The 24,928-nt window shown below is 56.8% G+C and overlaps 1 protein-coding gene across 1 annotated transcript in view; it reads left to right on the top strand.

Moving 5' to 3' along the window:
- The window catches only part of ITGA11 (integrin subunit alpha 11), a 110,221-nt gene that overhangs the window by 80,987 nt on the left and 4,306 nt on the right, over positions 1-24,928 (top strand). Inside the window, exons 11-26 of the mRNA XM_056127500.1 lie at positions 3,580-3,724; positions 3,867-4,015; positions 4,736-4,876; positions 5,067-5,270; positions 6,374-6,504; positions 8,750-8,916; positions 9,674-9,816; positions 11,574-11,684; positions 13,205-13,290; positions 13,997-14,204; positions 15,293-15,388; positions 16,953-17,029; positions 21,194-21,283; positions 22,211-22,292; positions 23,453-23,566; positions 23,696-23,782. Of these exons, the coding sequence (XP_055983475.1) occupies positions 3,580-3,724; positions 3,867-4,015; positions 4,736-4,876; positions 5,067-5,270; positions 6,374-6,504; positions 8,750-8,916; positions 9,674-9,816; positions 11,574-11,684; positions 13,205-13,290; positions 13,997-14,204; positions 15,293-15,388; positions 16,953-17,029; positions 21,194-21,283; positions 22,211-22,292; positions 23,453-23,566; positions 23,696-23,782 (2,031 nt within the window). The remainder of the gene's footprint in view (positions 1-3,579; positions 3,725-3,866; positions 4,016-4,735; positions 4,877-5,066; positions 5,271-6,373; positions 6,505-8,749; positions 8,917-9,673; positions 9,817-11,573; positions 11,685-13,204; positions 13,291-13,996; positions 14,205-15,292; positions 15,389-16,952; positions 17,030-21,193; positions 21,284-22,210; positions 22,293-23,452; positions 23,567-23,695; positions 23,783-24,928) is intronic.

Raw genomic sequence — 24,928 nt, 5'->3', positions numbered from 1 at the left:
GTGCTCGAAAAACACTCCTGGCAGGGCTTGGAGTACCCTAGATGTAATGGAGATCACACTTGTGTCAACTGCATGCAAGGCAAGCATCTTACCCCTGGTACTCCTCTCTCTCTCTCTCTCTCTCTCTCTCTCTCTCTCTCTCTCTCTCTCTCTCTCCTCCCCTGCTCCTACCCAAATGCGGAAATATTTTATTTTTAAGCATTAGTCTCTACATTTCAAATGTCATCATTGTCTCTTGAAAAGTTCTGGCAAATACAGACTTCCAGAAATATGCTTCCTGTCCCCTCAAAACAAGGAGGACTGTATCCCCAGGGTGGGGAGAGGCCCTCTGGGTCTCTTGCACTAAAGAACTAGGAAAAGAGCTGGACTTTCTCTCCAGAGAAGCCAAGTGTGACTGACCCCCACCCAATTAACCAGCTTGGTCCCCTCGCTGTGGCTGAAGAACACGGCTCCTACAAGGCCTCATACTGGGGCTCCAACCACCTCAGGGACTCAGCACAAGAACCCCAAACCCGCCCCCCAAAGCCTCCTCTTCTCTGAAGGTTCTCTTATACCAGTGCACACACAGATCTGAGTAAGAGACCAGAGGCTAGTGGGCGGGCACTTGTCTTGCGCACAGCTGACCAGGGTTCAATCCGCAGAATCCCATATGCTCCCATGAGGACTAACTCCTGAGTGCAGAGCCAGAAGTTAGCCCTGAGCATCCTCGGGTGTGTCCACCCCCCAGAAAAATTTTTGAATCCCCCTCAAAAAAAATAAACAGAAGTTTGAATTTATGATTTAAAACTTCTTCTATGCACACTATATAGGATGAGATGTAAAGTAGAAGGCAACCAATCTTGATTAAGAGAATGTTAACACACAAGGCTTAACCCGTAACAACATGTTAGCAATCTCTTTTACAAGGTGAGATACAATAATCCTCATACACTTTCTTCTACGAAAATGGGTATTTTTTGGGGGGGTCACACCTGGCAATGCACAGGGGTTACTCCTGGCGGTGCTCAGGGGACCATATGGGATGCTGGGAATTGAACCCGGGTTGGCCGCCTGCAAGGCAAACGCCCTACCCACTGTGCTATTTCTCTAGCCCCATAAATGTTTGTTGATCATTTTTAATGAGTTAATCACAACAAGCAATACAAAGGAAATCATTTAGGGCCTGCTATTGGGGCCGTCCTGAATAGTGGTTGAGAAAATTGGAAAATAATGGTGGTGGGAAAGCGAAATGGTGGGTGGGATTGGTGTTGGGATATTAAGTGTAATAAATCATCATGAACAACTTTCACTGTCACTGTCCTCCCATTGTTCATCAATTTGCTCGAGCGGGCCCAGTAACATCTCCATTATGAGACTTGTTGTTACTGTGCTTTGGCATATCGAATACATCATGGGTAGCTTGCCAGGCTTTTCCGTGTGGGCGCGATACTCTCGGTAGCTTGCCGGGCTCTCCAAGAGGGGCGGAGGAATTGAACCCGGCTCTGCTGGGCCGGCCTCGTGCAAGGCAAATGCCTTACCGCTGTGCTATCACTCCAGGCCAATGAACAACTTTATAGAAATAAAATAATTTTTTAAAAAATAAATAAAATATAAAATAGAACTTCTATGAAGCTGGAGAGATTAGGCACTTGCCTAGTACATATCTGACTTACGCCAGGAGCGATCTTGGTGCACAGTCAAGTGTGACCCCCAAAACCCCCAAATTAAAAATAAATGTATAGGGGACGGAAGCGATAGTACAGCAGGTAGGGTGTTTGCCTTGCATGCGGCTGACCTGGGTTCGATCCCCAGCATCCCATATGGCCCCCCAAGTACCTCCAGGAGTAATACCTGAGTGCAAAGCCAGGAGTAATCCCTGAGCATCACTGGGTGTGACCCAAAAATAAAATTAAATTAAATTAAAAATAAATGTATAATAAAACTTGTTCATAGGGGCTGGAGCGATAGCACAGTGAGTAGGGCATTTGCCTTACATGCAGCCAACCCGGGTTCGATTCCCAGCATACCATATGGTCCCCCGAGCACCGCCAGGAGTAATTCCTGAATGCATGAGCCAGGAGTAATCCCTGAGCATCACCGGCTGTGACCCAAAAAGAAAAAAAAAAACTTTTCCCTAAAGAAACAGTTCACTGAAATGGTCAGCTCCATCTACTGCCCACTTCTTTTGCCTGTAGAAAGTCTGCTCCATGATGAGACACTAAAGCAAACAAACAAAAGCAGTGGAACAATCTTGGGGATGTGGCCATTCATCCTCTCCTGCCCCCCGTATCCCATTGGCCTTGGGCGGCTGATTTCTGTCGGTCCTGCACACATGGCTTTCTCTGCCACCCTAGGATTTCTGAAATCTGTGTTCTCCTGGGTCCTGCCATGGGACCGACCCTCCCCAGATCCTTCTAGGCTCTCCCTGAGGGGGTCTGTCTCGGGTAGAATGATGAGCCTGCATCTCCCTGCTATGCAGGAGTCTCACCCAGGCAATATGGGTGGGTCCTTGTGGGTGCACATGTCTACCTGTAGAGAATCTCTCCTAAACCACTAGGCTGGTGGTTTAGCCAATATTCATCTGTACCGGGCTCACCCAGAGTGCTCTCAGCCAGGTACCCGCCAGGGGAACCTGGTTTCTCTCCCTGCCCTCATTGCAGCAAGAGCTGCCCTCACCAGCATGGCTGAGCTGACTCCTGCTAACAAGAATTATTTTAGTTTTCATCTGCAAAGGAACACATATCACACTGGGGCTGGTGCATGCTAGGAAGTAATGAAATTGGATTTCTTTGTTGCATATTGTCATATGTTCTAACCTAAGTCAGGACACAGGGTCCAGTCTTACCTTGTGCTCAGGGCCCTGACATAATCATCAACTTTGAGTTTCTGGAACCCCTAGCTCTGATCTCCCTCCAGCCCCAGGGCCTTTGCACCTGCCATCCACACACCTCCTGCTCCTCCACTATGCGACTCTGCTATCTCCCGCATCTCATCTCCTATGTGACTCTTCACATCTCTCCTGTGTCTCTCCTGTGTCTCGTTTCCTTCGCCTAAAGCCCACCTCAGTCTCCTTCAAACCTCCCAGTAGCAAGCAACCAGCAGACACCTCAAGGCTCTTGCCACGATATGCAATGCTTGGGTTTATTTTCCTGTTTGCGTCTGTGCTCTGTGAGGGCAGGGAGACAGCCCTGGCACTGGAATTCAGCACAAAATAACGCTGAGCCGGCCTGAGGCGGGATCCACAAGCAGGGAGCAACAGAGACGTTCTGAGGGGCAGGCGGCCAGTACAGAGCCCTGGGCTGCAGAAATGGTGGAAGGAAGGGACAATGACACAGTCCCAGAGGGACTTGAAGCCTAGAGGGGATGGGAGGTTGGGACTCATATCCAGAGCTGGTTTCTGGAACGTTCCTTCTTCCCTCATGGTCCCACCCTGGGGATTAGATTGACCCAGAGCTCAGCTACAAAGGGGATGGAGCAAGAAGGTCCTTGGCTCACCCAGGAGTCAAGAATCAGAGCTGTGGGTCAGAAAGGTCCAGAGAAGGTCCGGGGGGGGTCTGGCCACCCTGGGCCACCACCCAGGCCTGTTCTTCCCTGTGTCAGGACGGGATCCTGCTGGGAGCGGTGGGCGCGTATGACTGGAATGGCGCCGTGCTGAAGGACACCAGCAGCGGGAAGCTCGTCCCTCTCCGCGAGTCCTACCTGCAGGAGTTCCCCGACGAGCTCAGGAACCACGGCGCGTACCTGGGTGAGCACCGGGCTGGGGTGCTGCATGCTCAGGCTTACCAGGGTCTCCGGCCGGGTCCTTGGGGCGCTCCACTGTGCCAAGCCCTACCCTGCCCCTCGGCCCGCTGGGGCCTGCGGAGACCAGCCCGTTTCTCCCGTGGCAGGGTACACGGTCACGTCTGTCATGGCCTCCAGGCAGGGCCGGGTGTACGTGGCTGGCGCGCCCCGATTCAACCACACCGGCAAAGTCATCCTGTTCACCATGCACAGCAACCGGAGCCTCACCATCCACCAGGCACTGCGGGGAGAGCAGGTCAGGGGGCGCCTGGGGGAGGCAAGGGCTGGCAGGGACAGGGCCGTGTCCAGAGCTATGAACAACCTCGGGTGGGTCACATATGTCCCCACACCGCAGCCTGGAGCCGTCCCTAGATGCCCTGGAAGAAGTTTCTTGTGGAGCTGGAGACGTAGTACAGCAAGGAGGGTGCTTACTTGCACGAAACAGACCCAGGTTTAATCCCCGGCATCCCATATGATCCACGCAGCCCACCAAGAGTGGCCCCTGAACACAGAACCAGGAGGAAACCTTGAGCACTGCCCCCCACCCCAAGAAAAAGGAAAAAAAAATTTTTTTTCTGCTTTTTGGGTTGCCCCCAGCGAGGCTCAGGGGTTACTCCTGGCTCTACACTCAGGAATTACTCCTGGTGGTACTGGGGGACCATATGGGATGCTGGGAATCGAACCCGGGTCGGCCATGTGCAAGGCAAACTCCCTACCAGCTGTGCTATGGCTCCAGCCCCAAAAGAAGAAATTTCTTGCCTCCACCTCAGGGGCCTCTGCAGCATCTGCATTTGCCCAAGACCACCAGCTTCCCCCGAGGGTCCAGACTGGAACCCACAGCTTCCTGGTCCCAACTGTCAAGGCCCAGGCATGGGTCTTCGGGGTCTTCCAACCACGGAGTGCTGTCAGAGTGGGGCGGGGATGCCGGGATGCCCTCGCGGGCCCCGTCCACTGCCCGTCCTGTCCCTCTACACAGATAGGCTCTTACTACGGGAGCGAGATCACCTCGGTGGATGTGGACGGGGACGGGCTGACCGACGTCCTCCTGGTGGGCGCGCCCATGTACTTCAGCGAGGGCCGCGAGCGGGGCCGGGTCTACATGTACCTCCTGAGACAGGTACCTCTGCAGGGGTACTGGGAGGTTCTGGAGGTGCTCCTGTGTACCGACTAGGGGGAGATGAGGGAAACTGAGTCACTGGAGGGGGTGGAGAGGAGTGCTTGGGCAGGGAAGCAGCGAGCAGAGGGGACGCTGCAGGCGGAGAGTCCAGCCCGGGCGCCCCCAGCTCGCCCTGCCCCTGGCCCTGCAGAACCATTTCATCTCTAACGGGACGCTGAGCGACTCCCAGGACAGCCAGGACGCTCGCTTCGGCGCCTCCATCGCCGCCGTCCGGGACCTCAACCAAGATGCGTACAACGACGTGGTGGTGGGTGCTCCCCTGGAGGACAGCCACCATGGCGCCATCTACATCTTCCACGGACACAGGGGTGGGGTCCTCCGGACGCCCAAGCAGGTGAGGAGGGGGGTGGTGCTGATGGACTCAAAGATTGCTCTGGCGCTGGGACTGTCCCCAGAAGACGAGAATGTTGACTCTGCAGGGTGTACCTATGCTCGGGGTACCCATCCCACCTTGCCTGACCCTCCCAGGAGCGGCATCTCAGGGTTCTTCCCCTGCCACCTGCCTCCGTGCAAATAGGGAGCTGGATCAGGCTCACTGTGCCCCAGAAAACTGACACACCTCCATAATCACCCTTCTCCGCCCCCACCCCCTACCCATTCCTCTCACCTACTTGCTTGGCCTAAAAAGAGCCCAATGAGGGGCCTGCAGCTAGCTCAAGGTCAGGTACAGGGGCCTGGCATATTCAAGGCCCTGAACCTAGATCTCGGCCCTGCACGGTTATCAAGGAGCAAGACCCCCTGCCCAAGAGCACTAGGAGTAACCCAGGGGTTCCGCCCTGAGCACCTCTGTCTGTGGCCGCTATAAAAATAAAGAATATGTTAAGGCCAACCATGGTGAGGATGCAGAAGGGGTTTCTGCTGGGTAACATGCGTTTATGTAATGGGGACTCTTTTAGGACATAATATTTTAATCCAATGGGCCTGAGGGATAGATAGTACAGCAGGTAGGGCACTGAACTTGCCAGCAGCCAACCCAGGTTCAATCCCCAGTATGGTTCTCACCATGGGTGATCCCTGAGCACAGAATCAGGCCTGAGCACCGCTAAGTGGGACTCAAAAACTGGAAGGCAAAAAAAGAAAGAACGAAAAGAGAAAAGAATAGGGTATGGAGAGATAGAACAGGGGTCAAACACTTGTCTTGCATGCAGCCACCCCTGGCTCAGTTCCCTGCGTTAGAGAGTTCCTTGAACTCCACAAGGAGTGATCCCTAAACACAGAGCCAGGAGAAAGCCCTGAGCACTTCCATGTGTGGCTTAAAAACAAAACAGAAAAAGCCACTTGATGTTGTAAGAATTTTAGGCATCAAGACACAGTGGGGAGCGGGGAGCTTTGGGCTGGGGATCCCGTGGTGGGTGTGAACAAACCATCTTGGGGCTCCCTACCATGTCCCCCTGTGGGGTGCGATGCTCTGGACTCACTGGTCCCCACTCCCTGCAGAGAGTTGCCGCCTCCCAGCTGGCTTCAGGACTCCAATATTTTGGCTGCAGCGTCCACGGGCAACTGGACCTGAATGAAGACGGTCTCATTGACCTGACGGTGGGCGCCCTGGGCAGCGCTGTGATTCTGTGGTTGGTTCCCACTTCTCTTGACTCTTGGGGCTCTCAACAGGAGAAGGGAAGTCCCCCTCTCACCCCTCTGAGGGTCTTCTCAGGCTGGTCAGGCAACAAATTAACATTAAACATACTAGGAAATGGGCCTGAGTAATAGCACAAAGACTTGCCTTGCACGCAGCCGACTCGGGTTCAACATCTGGCATCCCTCAGAGCAGAGCCAGGAGTAACCTCTGAGTACTTCTTTAAGGGACTATCACAGTCCCGGGTTAGGGATGTGACTCAACTGGTACAGCACAGGCCTAGCATGAGCAAGACCCTGGGTTTGACCCCTGGCACCTCTGAGGCCAGGTACTGAGCTGGAAATGGCCCCAGTAGGGAGAAGGAGAGAACGCTGCAATCTGGTGGGGATTGTCTGAGCCAGCTCCCAGGAGCACAGAGCCCACAGCACAGAGTCTGAGGCTGCAGCTCAGGCAGCAATGCCAGAGAAGGAAGCTCCAGCCTGGGGGCCTAATGCAGTCCCAGGAAACGGAGGCCAGGATGGAGAACAGGGACCTTCCTGGGAGGCTCAGAGGGACAGCTTCCAGGTCAAAGGTCTCCATAGAGGGAGTTGTCATATTTCATCTCAGAATTGGTGCCACCGCATAACCTTGCATCAGCTCAGAAACTGGTCTGTGACCTTTGGAAGCAGCTCAGCAACAGAGCATTGCCTTGCATGGGTGAGGCTTTGGGCTCAACTCCTGGAACTGTAGGCTGCAGACATCAATCAACCAATAATGTTAGGGGCCAAAAAATGGCTCAGTAGGAAAGCACATGAAACCAGGATCTCATGCCCAGCACCCGAGAAGGAGGAAGTTTATAGGGGGGCTCGAGAGTCGTCAAGGGGCTGAGCCCCGGCTCTGCACCCAGGAGGCCCAGATACACCCACTGGTGCCTGTTCCAAGCCCTCTTCCTTTCTTTCTTTTCTCTCGGTTTTCCAGCCACACCCAGTGGTGTGTAGGGTGGTGTTCCTGGCTCTGTGCTCAGGGATCACTTCTGGCTGGGCTCAAGAGACCCTACAGGGTGCCCGGAAATAAACCTGAGTTGGCTGCATGCAAGGCAAGAGTCCTCCCAGCATGATTTCTGAGGGCCAGGCCCCAGGCCTTGGCTAGTGTCGCTGCATGATTGCGTCCACGCACCAGTCTGAGAAGCAGAGTCTCTGTCTTTATGGCCCCACACAGCATGTCCTCAGTCTCCCAGCGGGAGATGCCCAGATGGTGGATCCCACAGGCCTCGCTCTTCACTCCCTCCCCTCCCTGCAGGAACGCCCACACCCTCCACAGAGAGAAGCTGCATCCCAGCCCCGACACCCCTCTCTTCCCCTCCACAGCATCCAAGTCCTGCACCCCTACTTTCGAGTATCCACACCCAGGGAGAGGCCGAGTGCTCCCTGTCCAGTGTGGATGGACAGGACACTAACTATGCATTTCTGAGACCTGGAGGGGGGCGAGACAATGCCTGATGCACAGGGTCTCAGCACACTGGATTCTCCTGGGCAGCTTCAGTGCCGTGGCCCCCTGAGAGTGGTCCAAGGACCTCCCACTCTGCATCACCTCCAGAAGTGCAAATCCGTGCATTTGGGTCAGGGTCTGAGTTTTCACAAGCTTCCCAGGAGAGGTGACAGAGTCTGATCCTAAAACTTACCCTGATGCCCTGAGATGCCCCAAGATGCCCCAAGATGTTTCAAGATGCTTCAAGATGCCCCGAGTTGCCCTGAGTTGCCTGAGTTGCCCCAAGATGCCCTGAGTTGCCCAGAGTTGTCCCAAGATACCCCGAGATGCCTCGAGATGCTCTGAGTTGCCGTGAGTTGCTCCGAGATGCCTCAAGATGCCCCGAGATGCTCTGAGGTGCCCTGAGTTGCCCCAAGTTAGTCCATTGATACCCCGAGATGCCCTGAGTTGCCCCAAGATATCCCATCTTGGGAGGTGCTGACTCTGTCCAGGGTCTGAACATGAAGGTCATTCCACTGTCAGGGGGTAAGGAAGGAAGATCAAGTTCATGAGTCCGGCCCCGGAAATGACCCGGAACTCTCTCCTGGACCTGTGAAGCTGTCCCTGGCCCCAAATCTGGACCCCTCCTGCCCCTCCCAGCACCCCTACACACAGCCCTCACCCATGGAGGTGTTTCTGCAGTCTCTCCCCCCCCCCCCCCGCCGGCTCTCCACCACCCACGGCCCCGGCCCCGGCCCTGTGCCAGGCCCAGCTTGGCCTCTCCCGTCCCCCAGGTCCCGCCCAGTGCTGCGGATCCACACCAGCCTCCACTTCGAGCCAGCCAAGATCAACATCTTCCACCGGGACTGCCGGCGCAGCGGCAGGGACGCCAGCTGCCTGGCCGCCTTCCTGTGCTTCACGCCCGTCTTCCTGGCACCCCATTTCCAAACCGCCACCGTGGGTACAGCCACCCCTCTTCCCCGTCCCCACGCCCCCTTTCAGAAACTGGCTGTGTGGCCCTGTGGCTGAGTGCCAGGAGCTCCGAGCACTGACTACCAGGGAACAGTGGGGATGCAGACTTCCCATCAGAATAGCCTAGAAGCGGCCAGGTAGACTAACCTGTGGAATCCAGGAAGCCAGCCTGGAGGTGGAGGAAGACCCTGACCAGAGAAGGCTAGAAGGGTGGAGGGGATATAGGCAGATGAAAAACTCATGGCAGTGGTCACTGCACAGAGCAGCCCCACATTCTGAGGCTCCGTCACTTCTGGGGAAGTGGGGGGCAGAGGAGAGGACTTCACCCAACTCCTGGCAGTCCTGCCTGGGACAGCCTGGGAATGGATGGGACCGGGTCTCGTCTAGGGAGACAGCCTGGGAATGGATGAGACAGGGTCCCATCTAGGGGGACAGCCTGAGAATAGACGGGGCAGGGTCCCGTTTAGGGGTGGGTGGGACTGCAGAGAGACGTCTGCTGAGGAGTGGGCTGACTAGACAAGAGGGAATGACCCTGGAGACCCCGTTGAACATAAGGCAGCCTTGCAGGTCCTGTTCAGTGCCCCAGGGCTGCCCAGGGCCCGGGCTGAGCCCTGGAACCTGCAGAACGTACTTGAGCTGAAGGGAAGTGGATGCAGGCTTCATCACCAGGGGTCGGAGGTGGGGCCCAGCCCTGGTAGACCCTCCCCCACCCTCTCTTCTCTGTCTGAGCTCATTCCCCTCCCCAGGCATCAGGTACAACGCCACCATGGATGAGAGGCGCTACACACCCCGGGCCCACCTGGACGAGGGCGGGGACCAGTACACTAACAGGGCAGTCCTGCTCTCCTCGGGCCAGGAGCACTGTGAGCGGATCAACTTCTATGTCCTGGTGAGTCTGACGCCCACAGACCTGCGTGGGCACCTGGAGTTGGGCAAGGCCCCACTGTGGGGCACCTCAGCACTCACCAGGCCAGCTGGGCAATGGCCTGAACTCAGCCTGCCCCAGCCTTGGCCCAGAGAAGAGGCCATGGTCACACACCCCTACCCTCCTCCCAGCCCCCTTCTCCCAGTTCTCAAATCCCCCTCCCCTCCCTTTTTCTCTTCCTTTCTTCCTTTTGTTTTGTTTTGTCTTGTCTTGTTTTGGGGCCACAGCCAGCAATGCTCATGCTTACCCTGGCTCTGAACTCAGCCAAGTGCAAGGCCAATGCCCTACCTCCTGTACTATTGCTCCAGCCCAAGAGAATTTGTTCTAGGTGATGCTCAAGGATTGATTACTTCTAGCTCTGTGCTCAGGAATTGCTCCTGGTAGTGCTCAGGGGACCATATAGGATCCCGGGGATTGAATTTGGGTCAGTCACCTGCAAGGCAAACATTCTTCCTGCCATACTATCTCTCCGGACCCTCTTCCTTCCTTTTGTTTTAGGGCTCTAAAACTGACTCCTGGCTCTGTGCTCAGGGATCCCTCCTGCGGGGCTTAGGGCACCTGCAGAATATCCTTGGACTGGACTAATAAGGTGCTGGGGGTCATCCTGGGTGAGTGCCTTATCAGTTTCTTCCTTCCAATTCCTTTCTTTGGAAATTCTCTGCTCCTGCCTTGGGGCATACATGTGGTTCTGGTGCCCCAGGAACAGAGCAGCAGAGGTGCCACTTGCACGCACAGCCCGGGCTGGGTAGGACCCCCTTTGGCACTCACCTCAACTGGCTGCAGTGCCCCCTGTGCTCACACGCCGGCCACAGTGCCAGTCTCGGAGCTCACGTATGCCTGGTGGCACAGGCCCACCTCACTGCTCAGTGATGCAATGTGACACCACAGATAGCAGAGCCGGGGCCTCACCTGGTCAAACTTTCAAACTTTTCTTTTATTCTTTCTTTATTTTTTTTTCCTTTTTTAGTTTTTGGGTTACACCCAGTGGTACTCAGGGTGGTACTTACTCCTGATTCTGTGCTCATGGATCACTCCTGTCTGGGCTCGGGACCATATGTGGTGCCTGGGAGGGAACCTGGGTCGGCTATGAGCAAGGCAAGCACCCTCCCCACTGTCATATCTCTATGACCCTGTGGCCCAACATTTTTGGGAGAATGGTGGCACCCAGTCAGTAGCTAAGGGAAGTTAGCCAGTGGGGCCTGGTTCCAAAAGGAAGGGCCCTCGGTAGGGGCTGCAAATGAAGGGGGACCCAGAGATAAAGTACAGCAAGGTGGGGGGGGCTGGTAGGGCATTTGCCTTGCATGCAGCTGACCCAGGTTTGATTCCCGGCATCCCATATGGTTCCCCGAGCACCACCAGGAGTAATTCCTGAGTGCAGAGTCAGGAGTCACGCCTGTGCATTGTCGGATGTGACCCAAAAAAGAAAAAAAGAAAAAAAAAAGTACAGCAGGGAGGGCTGACCCAGGTTCTATACCCAGGCATCCCATATGGTCCCCTGAGCACCAGCAGGAGAGATTCCTGAGTGCAGAGCAACCCCTGAGCACCATCGGGGTGGCCCAGAAACCAAAAAATAAATGCATATTTCCATCTTGCCCCCAGGGGACATTCTTTAGCTAGAGACCCCCCCAGCCCACTCAGGAAGCACAGCCTTCCCGTCCCGCTGGCTGGGACTGTCCCGCTGGGCCCCGCCCATCTCAACCTCCCCCGTCTTCCCCACACAGGACACTGCAGACTCCGTGAAACCAGTGACCTTCTCAGTCGAGTACTCCCTGGAGCATCCGGATGACGGCCCAGTCCTGGACGACAGCTGGCCCACAACCCTCAGAGCCTCCGTACGTCCCCTGATGGGCGCCCCAGCCCTTTCCCCCCAGAGGAGCCCAGGCCTGGAGTGATGGGCACCTACGTGCCTTCCTGTGGTCCCCATGTACCCCAAGCTGCTCTGTTTGGGGCCATGCAGACACGAGTCCTCAGCGCCGTGTGCATGGGCGGGCATGTGCAGATGGTCCCAGAGGAGCAGTTGTGCCCACAGACCGGACCCCCACCCCCCGGAGGCTGAGCCTGATTCCCGCCCCCCCCCCCAAGAGCCCCAGCTCTCCCCAGGCTGAGCCGCCCGCCCACTCCTGATTCCTGGCCTTCTATTTGCCCATGCGTTCCCCATCTCCAGCCGCATGCCCAAAGGCCTGCCAGTTCCAGGGGTGCCTGAATGTTCTGGAATCCAGCACCCAGGGGTGCCTGAATGTTCTGGAATCCAGCACCCAGGGATGCCTGAATGTTCTGGAATCCAGCACCCAGGGATGCCTGAATGTTCTGAAATTCAGCACCCAAGGGCCAGAGCAACTGTGTCTTCAGAGCACTGTCAGGTGGGCGTGCTCTGTTCAAGGAGGGGTGCGGGGCCTTGGCTGAAGTAGACCCCCAGGGCCCAGTAGGGGCTTATGTAGTGAAGCGGGCCCTGGGCTCTGTCGCTGGCATCTGGACTGGCTCATGTCCCTCGAGCACGGCCCGGTAGGGCTCCACGGCTATTCTTCAGTGCCACAGTGGTCTGAAGACCGTGGTCTGTGAGGCGGCTTCTGAGCAGCGTCTGAGAAGTAGGTGCAGCCTAACATCTCGCCCTCGGAAACCTTTCTACCCGCCAGCCAGCCCCCTCCTCACTGCCCACTGTCCTCTCCCAGCGCCCCCCGCCCCCCCATGGGCACCCACTGGCTTTGGGGGCCACACCCAGCAGAGGTGGAGATTCTCAGGAGCAATTCTGGGCCCAGTGTTCAGTCTGCTCCCAGAAGTGCTCCAGGGATCACGCAAGGGCTCCCACTGGGATCTCCCACATGCCAAGCCTGTGATTGGCCCTGGGAGCCATTCTCTAGCCCAGAGGCTGCCTTCAAACTGCAGCTGGGAGACAGGCCTGGAGCAACAGAGCACAGTGGGGAGGGCTTTTGCCTTGCATCCAACAGGCCCAGGTTCTGTCCCAGCACCCCATATGGTCCCTTGAGCCCCACCAGGAGTGATCCCTGAGCCTGAACTCCTGAGCACTGCTGAGTGTGGCCCAAACACAAAGACAGAAAACAAACCAACATGGGGCCATGGCACAGTGGGGAGGGCACTTGCCTTGCACCTGGCCACTCTGGCTTCAATCACCAGCTCCATACCTGGTCCCCGGGGTCCCACCAGGAGTGATCCCTGAGTACTGCTGGGTGTGGCCCAAAAACAGCAACACAAAGCTCTGTAGCCACCATAGAAGATCTGTGGGGTTATGGGGTTGGCCATGCGGGCAGCAGAGAAGGAGTCGGGAGGGCAGGGGGTGGTGCACAGCGGGATAAGCCTGGGACCCTGCAGCTGCTGCCCGCCCTGCCCTGCACAGGTGCCCTTCTGGAATGGCTGCAGCGAGGATGAGCACTGTGTCCCCGACCTTCTGCTGGACGCCCGCAGTGACCTGCCCACAGCTATGTGAGTCGGCCTGACTCTCCCGTCCTTGCGAGGCAGATGGGGGTGCTCCCAGAGCCCCGTGTTGCTGCCTACAGCTAGCCTACACCTCTCAGAAGCGGCGAGGGTCCACTGCGAGGCCTGGGGCCAGCACCACACACACCCCAACTCACTGCGCACAAGGGCCTCTGGGAAATGGTCATTCCCACTCACCCTACATCCGGGAAAGGCGTGCCCTGGAACCCAAGAGCCGAGGTAGAGAGCTGGGGTTTTGGGTGCTCAGAATCCCCACCCAGGACCTTCAGGCCCCATTACTGACGCCCACCATCCCGGAAGAAACAAGTGGGCATGGAGGGAGAGCATGGGGTCACCCTCATGCTGACTGGGCAGACAGTGCCATGGCACACTCCCAGCGCACCTCAGGGCTGATGCCCATTGGTGAGACCCTGGACACAGGACAGCTCCAGGTCAGAGTAACACAGCCCAGCCTGGGAGAAGTAAAATTCTCTCATCTATCCACCATGGGCTCTGCTTCTAACTCTGAGCTTCCGAGCGGAGCCAAAAGGGCCCTGAGATCTCCAGCAGTCAGCCCTGAGCACAGAACTGGGAGTCAGCCCTGTCCATCACTGAGTATGGCCCCCAAACAAACAAACTGCAGGGAAAAGAGGCAGCGTGAGGAGGGCCCATGGTGTTTGTCGCCCCCGTCTGACCCGTGGCCTCCTTCCCCCAGGGAGTACTGCCAGCGGGTGCTGCAGAGGGCCCCCCCGGACTGCGCCGCCTATGCCCGCGCCTTCGACACCACCGTCTTCATTGTCGAGAGCTCCCGGCGGCGGGTGGCAGTGGAGGCGCAGCTGGAGAACAGGGGCGAGAATGCATACAGCGCCGTCCTGAACATCTCCCAGTCGGCAAACCTGCAGTTCGCCAGCCTGATCCAGAAGGTATACGGGCCGGCGGGGAGAAAGGACGGCTGGAGGACGGCTGTCTGCGTGTGGCTGACCCAGGCTGGCTCCCCAGAACGGCCCCTCCCACCTCCCTGCTGGAAGCGATCCCTAAGCACAGAACCAGGGGCAAGCCCCGAGCACCACCGTGGTCCCCTCCCACAAAACACAGAAGGTTCAACTTCCAGGGATGTGCCCCCCCACCCCCACAGGAAGGGAGGAATGGAGTCAAGTGTCCCTGCAAGTTAGAACCCCACCCCAGGGGGGACACTCGGTGCCACTCAGCCGTCCCACTGCTGCTCAGCCCTTGAAGATTTGAACTGCCCCGGGCTAGGGGGGTGGACATCAAGGAAGAGCCGTGTAGCCAGCCAGTGCCTGGAGGTGAGGGCCCATCCACGGCCTGGCCAGTGCCTCCTGCTGCTCCTCCCACCTCCCCTCCCAGCGCCCACCCACAGCCTCCGGTCCCCCTTCCCTGGGCCCCACTCTAGAGGGCCAGTCCAGGGCTTTGTGGTGGGCTTTGTCCTGGGAGTGCTGGGGGGACACAAGGTCTGGGGTCACACTCAAGCCCTCGGACACTCCTGGCACGTGTTCTGTGGCTCTCGCTTCTCAGGCAGGAATATGGGATTCGGTTTCTGTGCCCAAGATGGCTTTGGGGATGGGGTGGGGTACAGGGAAGCAGGGATGTGTCCAGGAAGTGCGGCTGTGGAGGCTGGGCTGGGGCCCAGCTCCGAGCTCTGAGGCACCCCCAGAGCTGCCCAGACGCCAAGGCCCAGAGAATCTGTCCCTCCCCGTGAGGCTAGAGGCAGTGCCTCTGTTTAGCTGGGAGCCCCAGACTCCAGCCCCAGGCAATCCTGACCTACTGACAGCCTATGGGAATGAGTGTCTCCAGGTGGTCCAGCCAGGACACCTGTCCACACCCCACATGCCCACCTGCACCCTCTCCCATGCACCCTGCCCCATGCATCATCCCCCACGGCCTGCCTCACGTGCCCAAGTGCTTCCTGCGTCCCCCCGCTTACCACACCTGAGCCTCCAGGGACCCTGGTCCAGTGCCACCCTGTGACTGATGCTGCCATGATGCCCCCCAGGACGATGCAGAGGGCAGCATTGAGTGCTCAAACGAGAGGAAACTCCCCAAGAAAGTCTGCAACGTCAGCTATCCCTTCTTCCGGGCCAAGGCCAAGGTGAAACCAGGGTGGGGGAAGGGGGAGGGTTGGATGGGGGTGGGGGAGGGCTGGGGAAAGGTGTGGGGGGGGGGGAGAAACTGAATGCCCTGAGGGATGGAGAGAATCTGTGTTTAAAGAGGGTTTTTACCCAGGAGACGACCTTCCAGATGAGCAGTTTAACCTGCCTCTGAACTGAGCACATGCCAGGACAGCACTCACCTGACCCAGAACTAAGTACCAGCCCAGAACAGCACTCACCCAAGCCCCTGGGCACCATGCACTCCTCCCACCCCACTGCCTCTTGGTCCTTGTCACTGTCCTTCTCCCAGATAGGACAGCAGCCGAGGCTGTGATTGTCCCAGGTAGAGGGCGGGACAGGCAGGAGCAGGCCCTGGGTCCCAGCCCCAGGCTGACAGTGTGCGTGAAGGACCAGCAGGCGAGTGTTGACTGAGCCTGGAAGGCCTGGTTCCACCCCCGGGACAGACACACACACACACATATACACATGTATACACACATACACGAACACACACACATGCACATACATTCACACGTGCATATGTGCATACATAAACGCATCCATACACATCCAATACATGCATGCACACACAGGTACACATCCTGTGAGAGCGTGAGGAGACCACAGAAGCAAGAAAGGGCTCCCCCCACCCCCACCCACCCCCGGTGGTGGCGTGTTTGTCCAGGGAGACAGCCAGTTCTAGAGGGAGAGACTGGGGAACCCAAGGCTCTCAGCAGGGGAGCAGTGAGTTCCAGCCCAGGCCCCAGAAGACTGGACTGGGAGAAGGTTAGGAGGACAGGCCAGGGGCAGGGGGAGGAGGTATCAAACTCCTTGGCAAAGACCCTCCCCAGGAGGAGTTGAGTTGGGCTGTAGTTTTGGGGGGGTGAGGTTCTGACCACCCAGCAGCACGAGCTCCCCCAACCCAGAGCTCCTGTGGGAGAATGGGGCCCAGGGGGCTCCCACGGAAAGTCCACACGCACAAAGGGGGATTCTGTGCAACATCCCAGTAATGGCTCGGGAATGGGGTGCAAACGGGAGATGAGGTTCTGATGCCACAGCAAACCCACTTTTGTGGAAAGGCCAAAGGAAGCCCCCAGGAGGAGCGGAAGCGTGGCCTGGGGTCTGGATAGGGGGTGTGGCCTTGGGTCTGGGAAGAGGTGTGACCTGGGCGTGGCCTCGGACCTAGGTAGGGGCGTGGCTTCGTACCTAGGTTAGGGCGTGGCCTCGAGTGGGAAGGGGCGTGGCCTCAGACTTGGGGCTGGGTTTCAGGCCTAGGGCAGGTAGTGGACCTTGTGCCTGCAGGCAGATGAGGGAGGGGCGCCGCCCACAGTCTCTGTCCCCATATGTGGTCACATGGACGTGGCCTCCTCACCACCATCCCCCACCCAAAGTCTGACATTCCCTTGCTGCCTTCCTGTTGACCTAAGTTCAAAATAAGAGGCGGGTAAGTCTAGCCTCATCACCCCACCCTGAAGCCCCATCAGAGATGAGGTCTGGGCTCCCGCCCTCACAGCCCCCAAGCTCGGCTCGGGGTCCCGCCCCGCTGACGGTTCTTCCTTGCAGGTAGCTTTCCGCCTGGACTTCGAGTTCAGCCGCTCCGTCTTCCTGCACCACCTGGAGATCCAACTCGTTGCGGGCAGGTCAGAGCTGGCTACCCTCCTACCCCTACCCCCCACCCCCCAGCTCACTCCACCTCCAGGACCCTACCCTCGCCTGCCCTGAACGCCCCCCCCCCCCACCGCCCCCTCGCAGGTCCCTCCAAGGCTCTGGGAGTGGGCCACGTTCCTCAGCGCGGCTATAAGAGCCTCACCCGCCCACGCAGATACACCAACACACACTGCCACGGTCATGGGAGAGCCACAAGCTCTAAAGCTCAGACTCACACCACAGCCTCACATAGCCGTGGAGGCTGGAGAGACGGGACAGCACAGGGGCAAGCGATTAATTGCAACAGCCTGCGCAGGATACAACCCCGTCACCACATTTGATTCACAGAGTCCCGACAGAAACACAAAGCACAGCTGGGAGTGGTCCCAACCTTCCCCCATCCCAGCCAAAAAAATCTAATTAAGGGACTGGAGCGATAGCACAGCGGGTCGGGCATTTGCCTTGCACACAGAGGACCCAGGTTCGATTCCCAGCACCCCGTATGTTCCCCCAAGCACCACCAGGAGTGATTCCTGAGTGCATGAGCCAGGAGTAACCCCTGTGCATCGCCAGGCGTAACCCAAAAAGCAAAAAAAAAAAAAAAAAATCTAATTAAAAGGCAGACAAGGGCCTGGGGACAGAGTGCGCCTGGTAGATTGTAAGACCCTGGCATCAATGCCTTCCTCATGAAGTCGGTGGGCCCCGACTTTGGTGGGTCGGTGGGTGTCTTACATGAGGTGGAGAGGAGAGAGGCAGTCAGTTTTTCCCGATCCACTTCTGCCATCCCTGGGCCAGCTGGGAAGTTTAGGACTGGCAGTCTGTGATAAGCCCCTGCACAGCACAGGCAGAGCACCTCCCCCCCCCCCCCCAGCTCCACCAGGTGACAGTCAAGCCACACCTGACATCCGCTTGGTCTTCTCGGCGCGGGATTTGATCCCCCCACCCTATCTCTCGGGGAGCCACAAACTCAGGCTGGAGCCAGGAATTGCTTTTTGCAGGAAAGGCCAGACCTAGACCTTACCCAGGGCTTCCAGGTTACTTTCGTCGTATCTCACAGATAAAAGAATTTCAGAGGTAGACAGCCATGAAGTAAAAATTAATTTTATTTCAAGGTTTTGAAGAAGGGAAAGGAGGAAAATAAAAGTAAGAGTAATGCATTCAAGTGAGAACACGGGCTTCTCCAAAGGCAGAGAGAGCCCCAGTACACATCTCAAGAGGGGAGACGCGGGCGACACACGTGCTCAGGCACCCCCTGGGCAGCACAGCACATGGACTCGGGCAGCATATACGCGCCCTTCTTTTGTTCAAGGTGGCTTTTATAGGGTTTCTCCAATCTGCCCCATTGGGGCTTCTACCTAGGTAAGAGTCTGTTGCTAGGGTGGTTGACATGGGAGTAGTTGGGAGTAGTTGGTGGTCCTCTGTGAAATTCCTTCTCTGGTCTTTGTTCCTTCTCTCCAGTAGTGGGGAGATGGGGGGGGGAGTAGGCAGGGCGGGGAGGTTCCAGCCTTCTCTGGGCCTGTTGACACCACCTGTAAGTCTGATCAGTTCCTGTGCTCACAAGGTGGGTCCTGACAGCCTTAGGGCTAGATGATTTTACTACTCCCCCGAATTCCATTGCCATGAGGGCCCTTCCTGCCTACATTGCTCCAGCACTGCTTGGGGTATCCCTGGTGACCCCAAATCCTGCGTCCGGAATGACTCTAAGCACCGCCAGATGTAGCCCAAAGCCAAGTAGAGATTTAAAAAATTTAAAATGTAGGGGCTGGAGTGATAGCACAGCGGGTAGGGCATTTGCCTTGCACGCAGCCGACCCCGGTTTGATTCGTAGCATCCCATATGGTCCCCTGAGCACTGCCAGGAGTGATTCCTGAGTGCATGAGCCAGGAGTAACCCCTGAGCATCGCCGGGTGTGACCCAAAAAGCAAAAAAAAAAAAAAAAAAATTTAAATGTAGACCAAAAGACACTAGTTCTCATCTCACTTCCCAAACAAACTTTAGGCAAGAAGAAAAAAGCTCAGAGCAGTTGAGTTCATTTTCCAGGGACACACAGCAAATACATAGCTCAACACGGGTGATCTTACCATGCCTAGCCCAGGGCTCCTTCTGTCCTGGGTGAGTCTCTCACCTTGGAAATACTTCCATCTTTAGAACAAGGTCCCTGGGACCTTGCTCTTCAAGCCTGTGTTCAGGGGAATCCTCCTGTGTTCAACCCATGTTCTCCCCTGACATGTCTCTTGCTAACTCATCTCTGTGTTTTGTTGTTCGCCTATTTCCACTCCAGAGAAGCCTGTGTTCTCTCTCAAACATGTACTTATTTCTCCCATTCTCTCTCCTCATATCTTTCTAAATAAGTTTCAATAAAAACTTATTTTTTTCCTCACACACACACATACACACACACCAAAAAACTAAAATAAATAAAACAACTTCCCTGAGGCCGGAGAGACAGTACAGCAGGTAGGGCCCTTGCCTTGCACAAGGCCGACCCACATTTGACCCCAACAAAGTCTCTAATGGAGACGTTAGTGGGCCCACTCGAGCAAATCGATGAACAACGGGAGGACAGTGATACAATGAAATCCCATTGTGTCCCCCAAGCATCACCAGGACTAATTCCTGAGCATGGAGCCAGGAGTAAACCTTGAGCGCCACCAGGTGTGCCCTTCCCAGGGGAAAAAAAAAAAAAAAAAGACCTTCCCTTGGGTGCTGAGGTATTGGCTCTAAAGGACCAGACAGCATCCTTGGCATGTGGGAGGCTCAGTCAAATCCCTCATACCACACGGTCCCCTACACACCACCAGGGAGTGACACTCAAAAACTCCCAAGTACAAACACTTGGCCCCCAAAACAAAACAAAACAGAACAGGAGTCAGAGAGGCAGTGTAGGGGTTAAGCAACTGCTTTGCACGCTGCCAACCCAGGTTCGATCCCCGAACCCCACCAGGAGTGATCCCTGAGCACAGAGCCAGGCTCCAGCCCTGAGCACTGCCGGATGTACCCCCCACTATAAAAAGAAAGCAGCTCTGTCAGCAATGGGAGCCTGAACACGCACCCACATGTGTGCACACCAATGCAGTCCCGAGACCAAGTCCAGGCCCCAACAGTCTGCACTGTCTTCAGTGCTCAGTGAGCACAGGCCCACTCCCATGGGGAGGGGACTGTGATAGCAAAGGTGTCACTGCACGGTATGTGGGGGTGGGGTAGGGGCGTCTGTGCACGAGGTGTGGACGCCGTGGGAGGGGGTGTCGGTGTGAGTCAGAATTCTCCGAGAACTAAATGCCTCTCCTAGGGTAAGTCTTGAAACTTCCCAAAGCAGAAATGGTCTGTTTGTTTATTTACTCATTTGCTTCTTAGGGTTTTGGAGGATCACACTGAGCAGTGTTTAGGGCTGACTTCTTGTTCTGTGCTCAGGGATCAGGGGATCCTCTGTGGTGCCAGGGATGGCACTGGTGTTGGTCATGTGCAGGTCCATGCCTGACCCTTCTCTGATCTCTCTAACCCCAGAACTGGTTCATTTCTATGAAGTATATTCATCCTAGCAACTGATGGTTCTCAGAGGTGAGGGGGGACCATGTCTCAGAATTGGACTTTCCAGTGTTTTCCAGGCAGCTAAGTGCCTGGGCCCTGGTAGACACAGGGAAGGTTCTAAAATAGTGAATTCCAGGGCCTGGAGCGATAGCACAGCAAGTAGGGCATTTGCCTTGCACACGGCAGACCCAGGTTCGATTCCCAGCATCCCATATGGTCCCCCGAGCACCAAAAGGAGTAATTCCTGAGTGCAGAGCCAGGAGTAACCCCTGAGTATCGCCAGGTGTGACCCAAAAAGCAATAAATAAATAAATGAAATAGAGAGTTCCAGGGGGTCCTCAGAGCCCCCCCTCCCTCAGACCTGGCTCCTTGGACGGCAAACAGACCTGTGCCTTGACCCCTGACAAGGTGTCTCGGCAGACACACCAGACACTTGGGGCAGTCGCTGCCCTGCAGACCTTTCCTGGCCCCTCTGCGAGGCGGAAGTCACCAGAACGGGCCCTGCCTCCTCAGGGAGGCCTCAGTTTCCTTGGCAGCTCTTGGCCTCCTCAGACTCTGCTCCCCCCCCCCCCACCCCCGCAGCCCCTCTTGGGCCCGCCACACCCGCTGACTGTGTTGTGTCCCTGCAGTGACAGTGACGAGGAGGAGGGCACCAAGGAGGACAACATGGCCCTGCTGCACTGCCCGCTCAAGTACGAGGCCGACCTGCTTTTCACCAGGTGCGCTGACGGTGCCCGCGGGGCTCGGGGCCAGGGCTGAGGCCCAGAGATGAAGGTCTGGGAGCAGGAACAGGGGTATCCCTGGGAATCAGACTAAGGAACCTCTTGTCCACATTGGAGGGGTGGCCCAAGAGGCACTATCGGTCCTCACCCCTGCATGGCGTCTCACGAGGATGGTTCAGAGACTTGGGGGTGCAGAGAGACTGGGGGTGCAGAGACACTGGAATGTGGGGAGAATCTGGAGTGCAGAAGACTCTGGGGTGGGAGGCTCTGGGGTATGAGGAGATTCTGGGGTGTGGGAGACTCTGGGGTGTGAAGAGATTATGGGGGTTGGGAAGACCCTGCTAATGGGTACAGAAAGGCTCCCCCAACCGTCAGGGTGCTGGTGCCGCATTCTGCCTTGTGAGTCCCGTGTGTGCTGGGTCAGGGGAACATGATCAAGAATGTCCATTCCCCAAGAGGGGGATATCTGCATGTACACAAGCACACAGATGCACATGCATGTGTGTATAGTACATGTATGCACACGTGTGTGTACATACATGTGTGCATGTACGTGTGTGAGTATATTTGTGTGGGTTCATATTTCATGTGTATGCCTGTGCGATTCATGCATATGCATGTAGATGTAAATGTGTGCCTATACGTACTCACACATTCATGTGCACATGTCTACATACCTGTATGTATGCACATGCACACACACGTGTACACAAATTCATTAAACATAGTCACGTACACATGTGTGCACACACATATATATAATACATATGACACTTGCACATCTACGCAAATAACTATTACACATACACTTGCACACATATGAACACACCTTACATATATGCACACTCATGGGGCAAGAGTGTGCGGGAGTGGGGGGGAGAGGCACCACCCCCCGCCCCTCCTGACGGTGTCGCACGCCTGCAGGAGCAGCTCCCTGAGCCACTACGAGGTGAAGCCCAACATTTCCCTGGATGGCCCAGGGCCTCCCTTCAGCTGCATCTTCAAGGTAGGCCAGGGGCACAGAGGTGGAATCTGGGCTCAGAGCTGGGGTTCGGCTCCTCCCCACCCCCCATCCTGCGGACGGGACACTTCCCCTCTCTGGGAGCTGGAGGGCCAGGCAGGTTAGGGATGATGGGGTGGTCGCGGAGACCCCAGGAAGGCACCGAGGTGAGCTCCCCACCAGCCCGTGACATGCCAAGGGCCGTTCTGGTAGCACCTGAAGCACCGCCGTGGGGTGTGGCCTGCCCATACCCCGTCAGAAGGAAGCAGGGGTAGCACACAGTCTAACTCCCGAGAGAGTCCCCAGGTGGCAGCACCCAGAGCTGTGGGGACAGGCCTCCTGTCCTGAGACCTCTCAGTCTCAGCTGCAGCTCCAAAGAAAAGGGAGAGTGCTGCCCCCCCAAACCTGCGCTTCATCCCACTGTGGAACACATGGGCTGCTGGGTTTCGGGGGTGCAGATGCAGGAGGCTCAGGAGGCTCACGGAGGCATCCCTGCAGGAGAGCAGAACCCGCACTTGGGACATGCCAAGATGGGACAGCAGGGCAGTGGGTCTGAGTACAGGGGTACCTGGGCCAGTACATATTCAGATGCCGAAGTCCTTGTGGGGTTGTTTGTGTTTTGTTTTGTTTGGGGGCCACACCCAGTCATGCCCAGGGCTGACTGCTGGCTCTGTGCTCAGGGATGGCTCCTAGCAGGCTCAGGAGACCTGATGGGGTGCCAGGGTCAAACCTTGGCTTGAGTGCAAGGCAAATGCCCTCCCCACTGTACTGCGGCTCCAGCCCCAGAAGCCGAGGTGCTGCAACTCTGATGGATCTGGCTAGGCAGTGAGGTCCCACATTCCTCTATCCTGCGTTCATGCCAGCTCCTCTGATCACTACTCTCACCCCTTCACCCCGGCCTCTGAGGGGTCAACAGAGAATGTGGCCCTTTCCTCGTCCCCCAGCTTCCTGCAGCTGCCAGCCCCCGGGCCCCCTCCCCTCCTTCTAGCCCTTTCCAGCCTGCATCCTCAGCCTTGATTGGTCTGAACATCTACAAGTCCCAGTGAGAAGGCCAGGAGGCCCGTTTCCCATTTCTACTGCCCAAGGGGTGACCAGAGAGCCTGGGATTCCTTGTCTCCAGCCCTGTCCCTGCCACAGGCACACTGACACCCCATCTCCCACCACAGATCCAAAATTTGGGCTTGTTTCCCATTCACGGCGTGATGATGAAGATCACGGTGCCCGTGGCCACCCGTGCTGGCAACCGCCTACTGGTGCTCCGAGAATTCCTCACTGACCAGGTGAGCGGGTCCTGGGGCCAGCAGAGGCAAAGCCTGGGGTGGGACCCATCCCAGGCCCTCCGCCCCAGCCCCCACGGGAGGATGACTCAGGGACACACATGCTGAGGAGCTGGCGTGTCCCTCGAGCAGGAGAACACGACCTGTAACATCTGGGGGAACGGCACCGAGTACCGCCAGGCCCCGACCGAGGAAGACTTGAGCCGGGCCCCGCTACTGGTGAGTGTCCCCGTCCCCCGTCCTCAGTCAAACCATCCCTGTCAGCTGGTATGCATGGACGGTGGCCAGGCCCCAAACAAGAAGATTCTCTGCCCAAAGAGGCACAACGAGGGCAGGAGATGGAGGAGGGGTCACTAGAAAAGATCAGGCTAGCTTGCAGGAGAGAACGCCAGAGGCCAGGAAAAAAGCCAGCTGGGCCCCAGGGGGCCTCTCAGGGCTGCTCTTGCAGGGGGATTCCGCTACTCGTTCCCAGGCCCCACAGCCACTCTGGTGTCGCCCTCCATGCCCACATCCCACCTCGACTGCCCTCACTGCCCCACCCTGGGCTGTGGTTTTGTTTCCACCAAGCAAATGCCCCCCACAAAGCCATTCTGGGGCCACAACACTTGGCTGAGCACCAGGGCTGGGGTTGAGATGGAGAAGAACAGGGGCATCCTTTCCTTCCAGACATACTTCTTAGGGGCTGGAGCAATAGCACAGAGGGTAGGGCGTTTGCCTTGCACACGGCCGACCTGGGTTCGATTCCCAGCATCCCATATGGTCCCCCTGAGCACATCAGGAGTGATTCCTGAGTGCTGAGCCAGGAGTAACCACTGTGCATTGCCAGGTGTGACCCCCTCCCCCAGAAAAAAAAAAGACATACTTCTCTTTCTGTTTGAATGGCATTTTATTTTTATCGATTGAGGTTCTGTTACAGTACTTACAATACTGTTAGTGATGGTTTCTCATGCACAGAATTCCAACACCACCCCCGGCCCCAGTGTACCCACCTCCCTCCCACAAGGACCCCAATTCTCCGCCCTTTCCATCCTCCCTCAGCCCCAACTCAGTTGTGCGGGCCCGGTATTCCACTCTGTCGCCCTCAGCCCTGTGGCTCCCTTGCTTAAGTCCCACATACGAGAGATCATCCTGTGTCTGTCCCTCTCCTCCTGGCTGACTTCACTCAGCATGGTACCCACTCATTCAGACAGTCTTTGTTTTTGATGATTTGCATTCGTTAATTCGTTAAAATCCAGATCCCGGAACCGCGCGGCCGCATTCGCACGACATCTTATCAGAACTTTTTTTTTATGACATCTTATTATCTCATTCCTACTTTGGACAAACTTGCAGGCTATCGATTGTAGCCTGCCCACAGGGCGGAGT

The sequence above is a fragment of the Sorex fumeus genome, unplaced genomic scaffold, assembly GCF_029834395.1.
Source record: "Sorex fumeus unplaced genomic scaffold, SorFum_2.1 ptg000063l, whole genome shotgun sequence".
Taxonomy (NCBI): domain Eukaryota; kingdom Metazoa; phylum Chordata; class Mammalia; order Eulipotyphla; family Soricidae; genus Sorex; species Sorex fumeus.
Note: the sequence above shows the minus strand (reverse complement) of the source record. Positions and strands in the feature narration are given on the sequence as shown.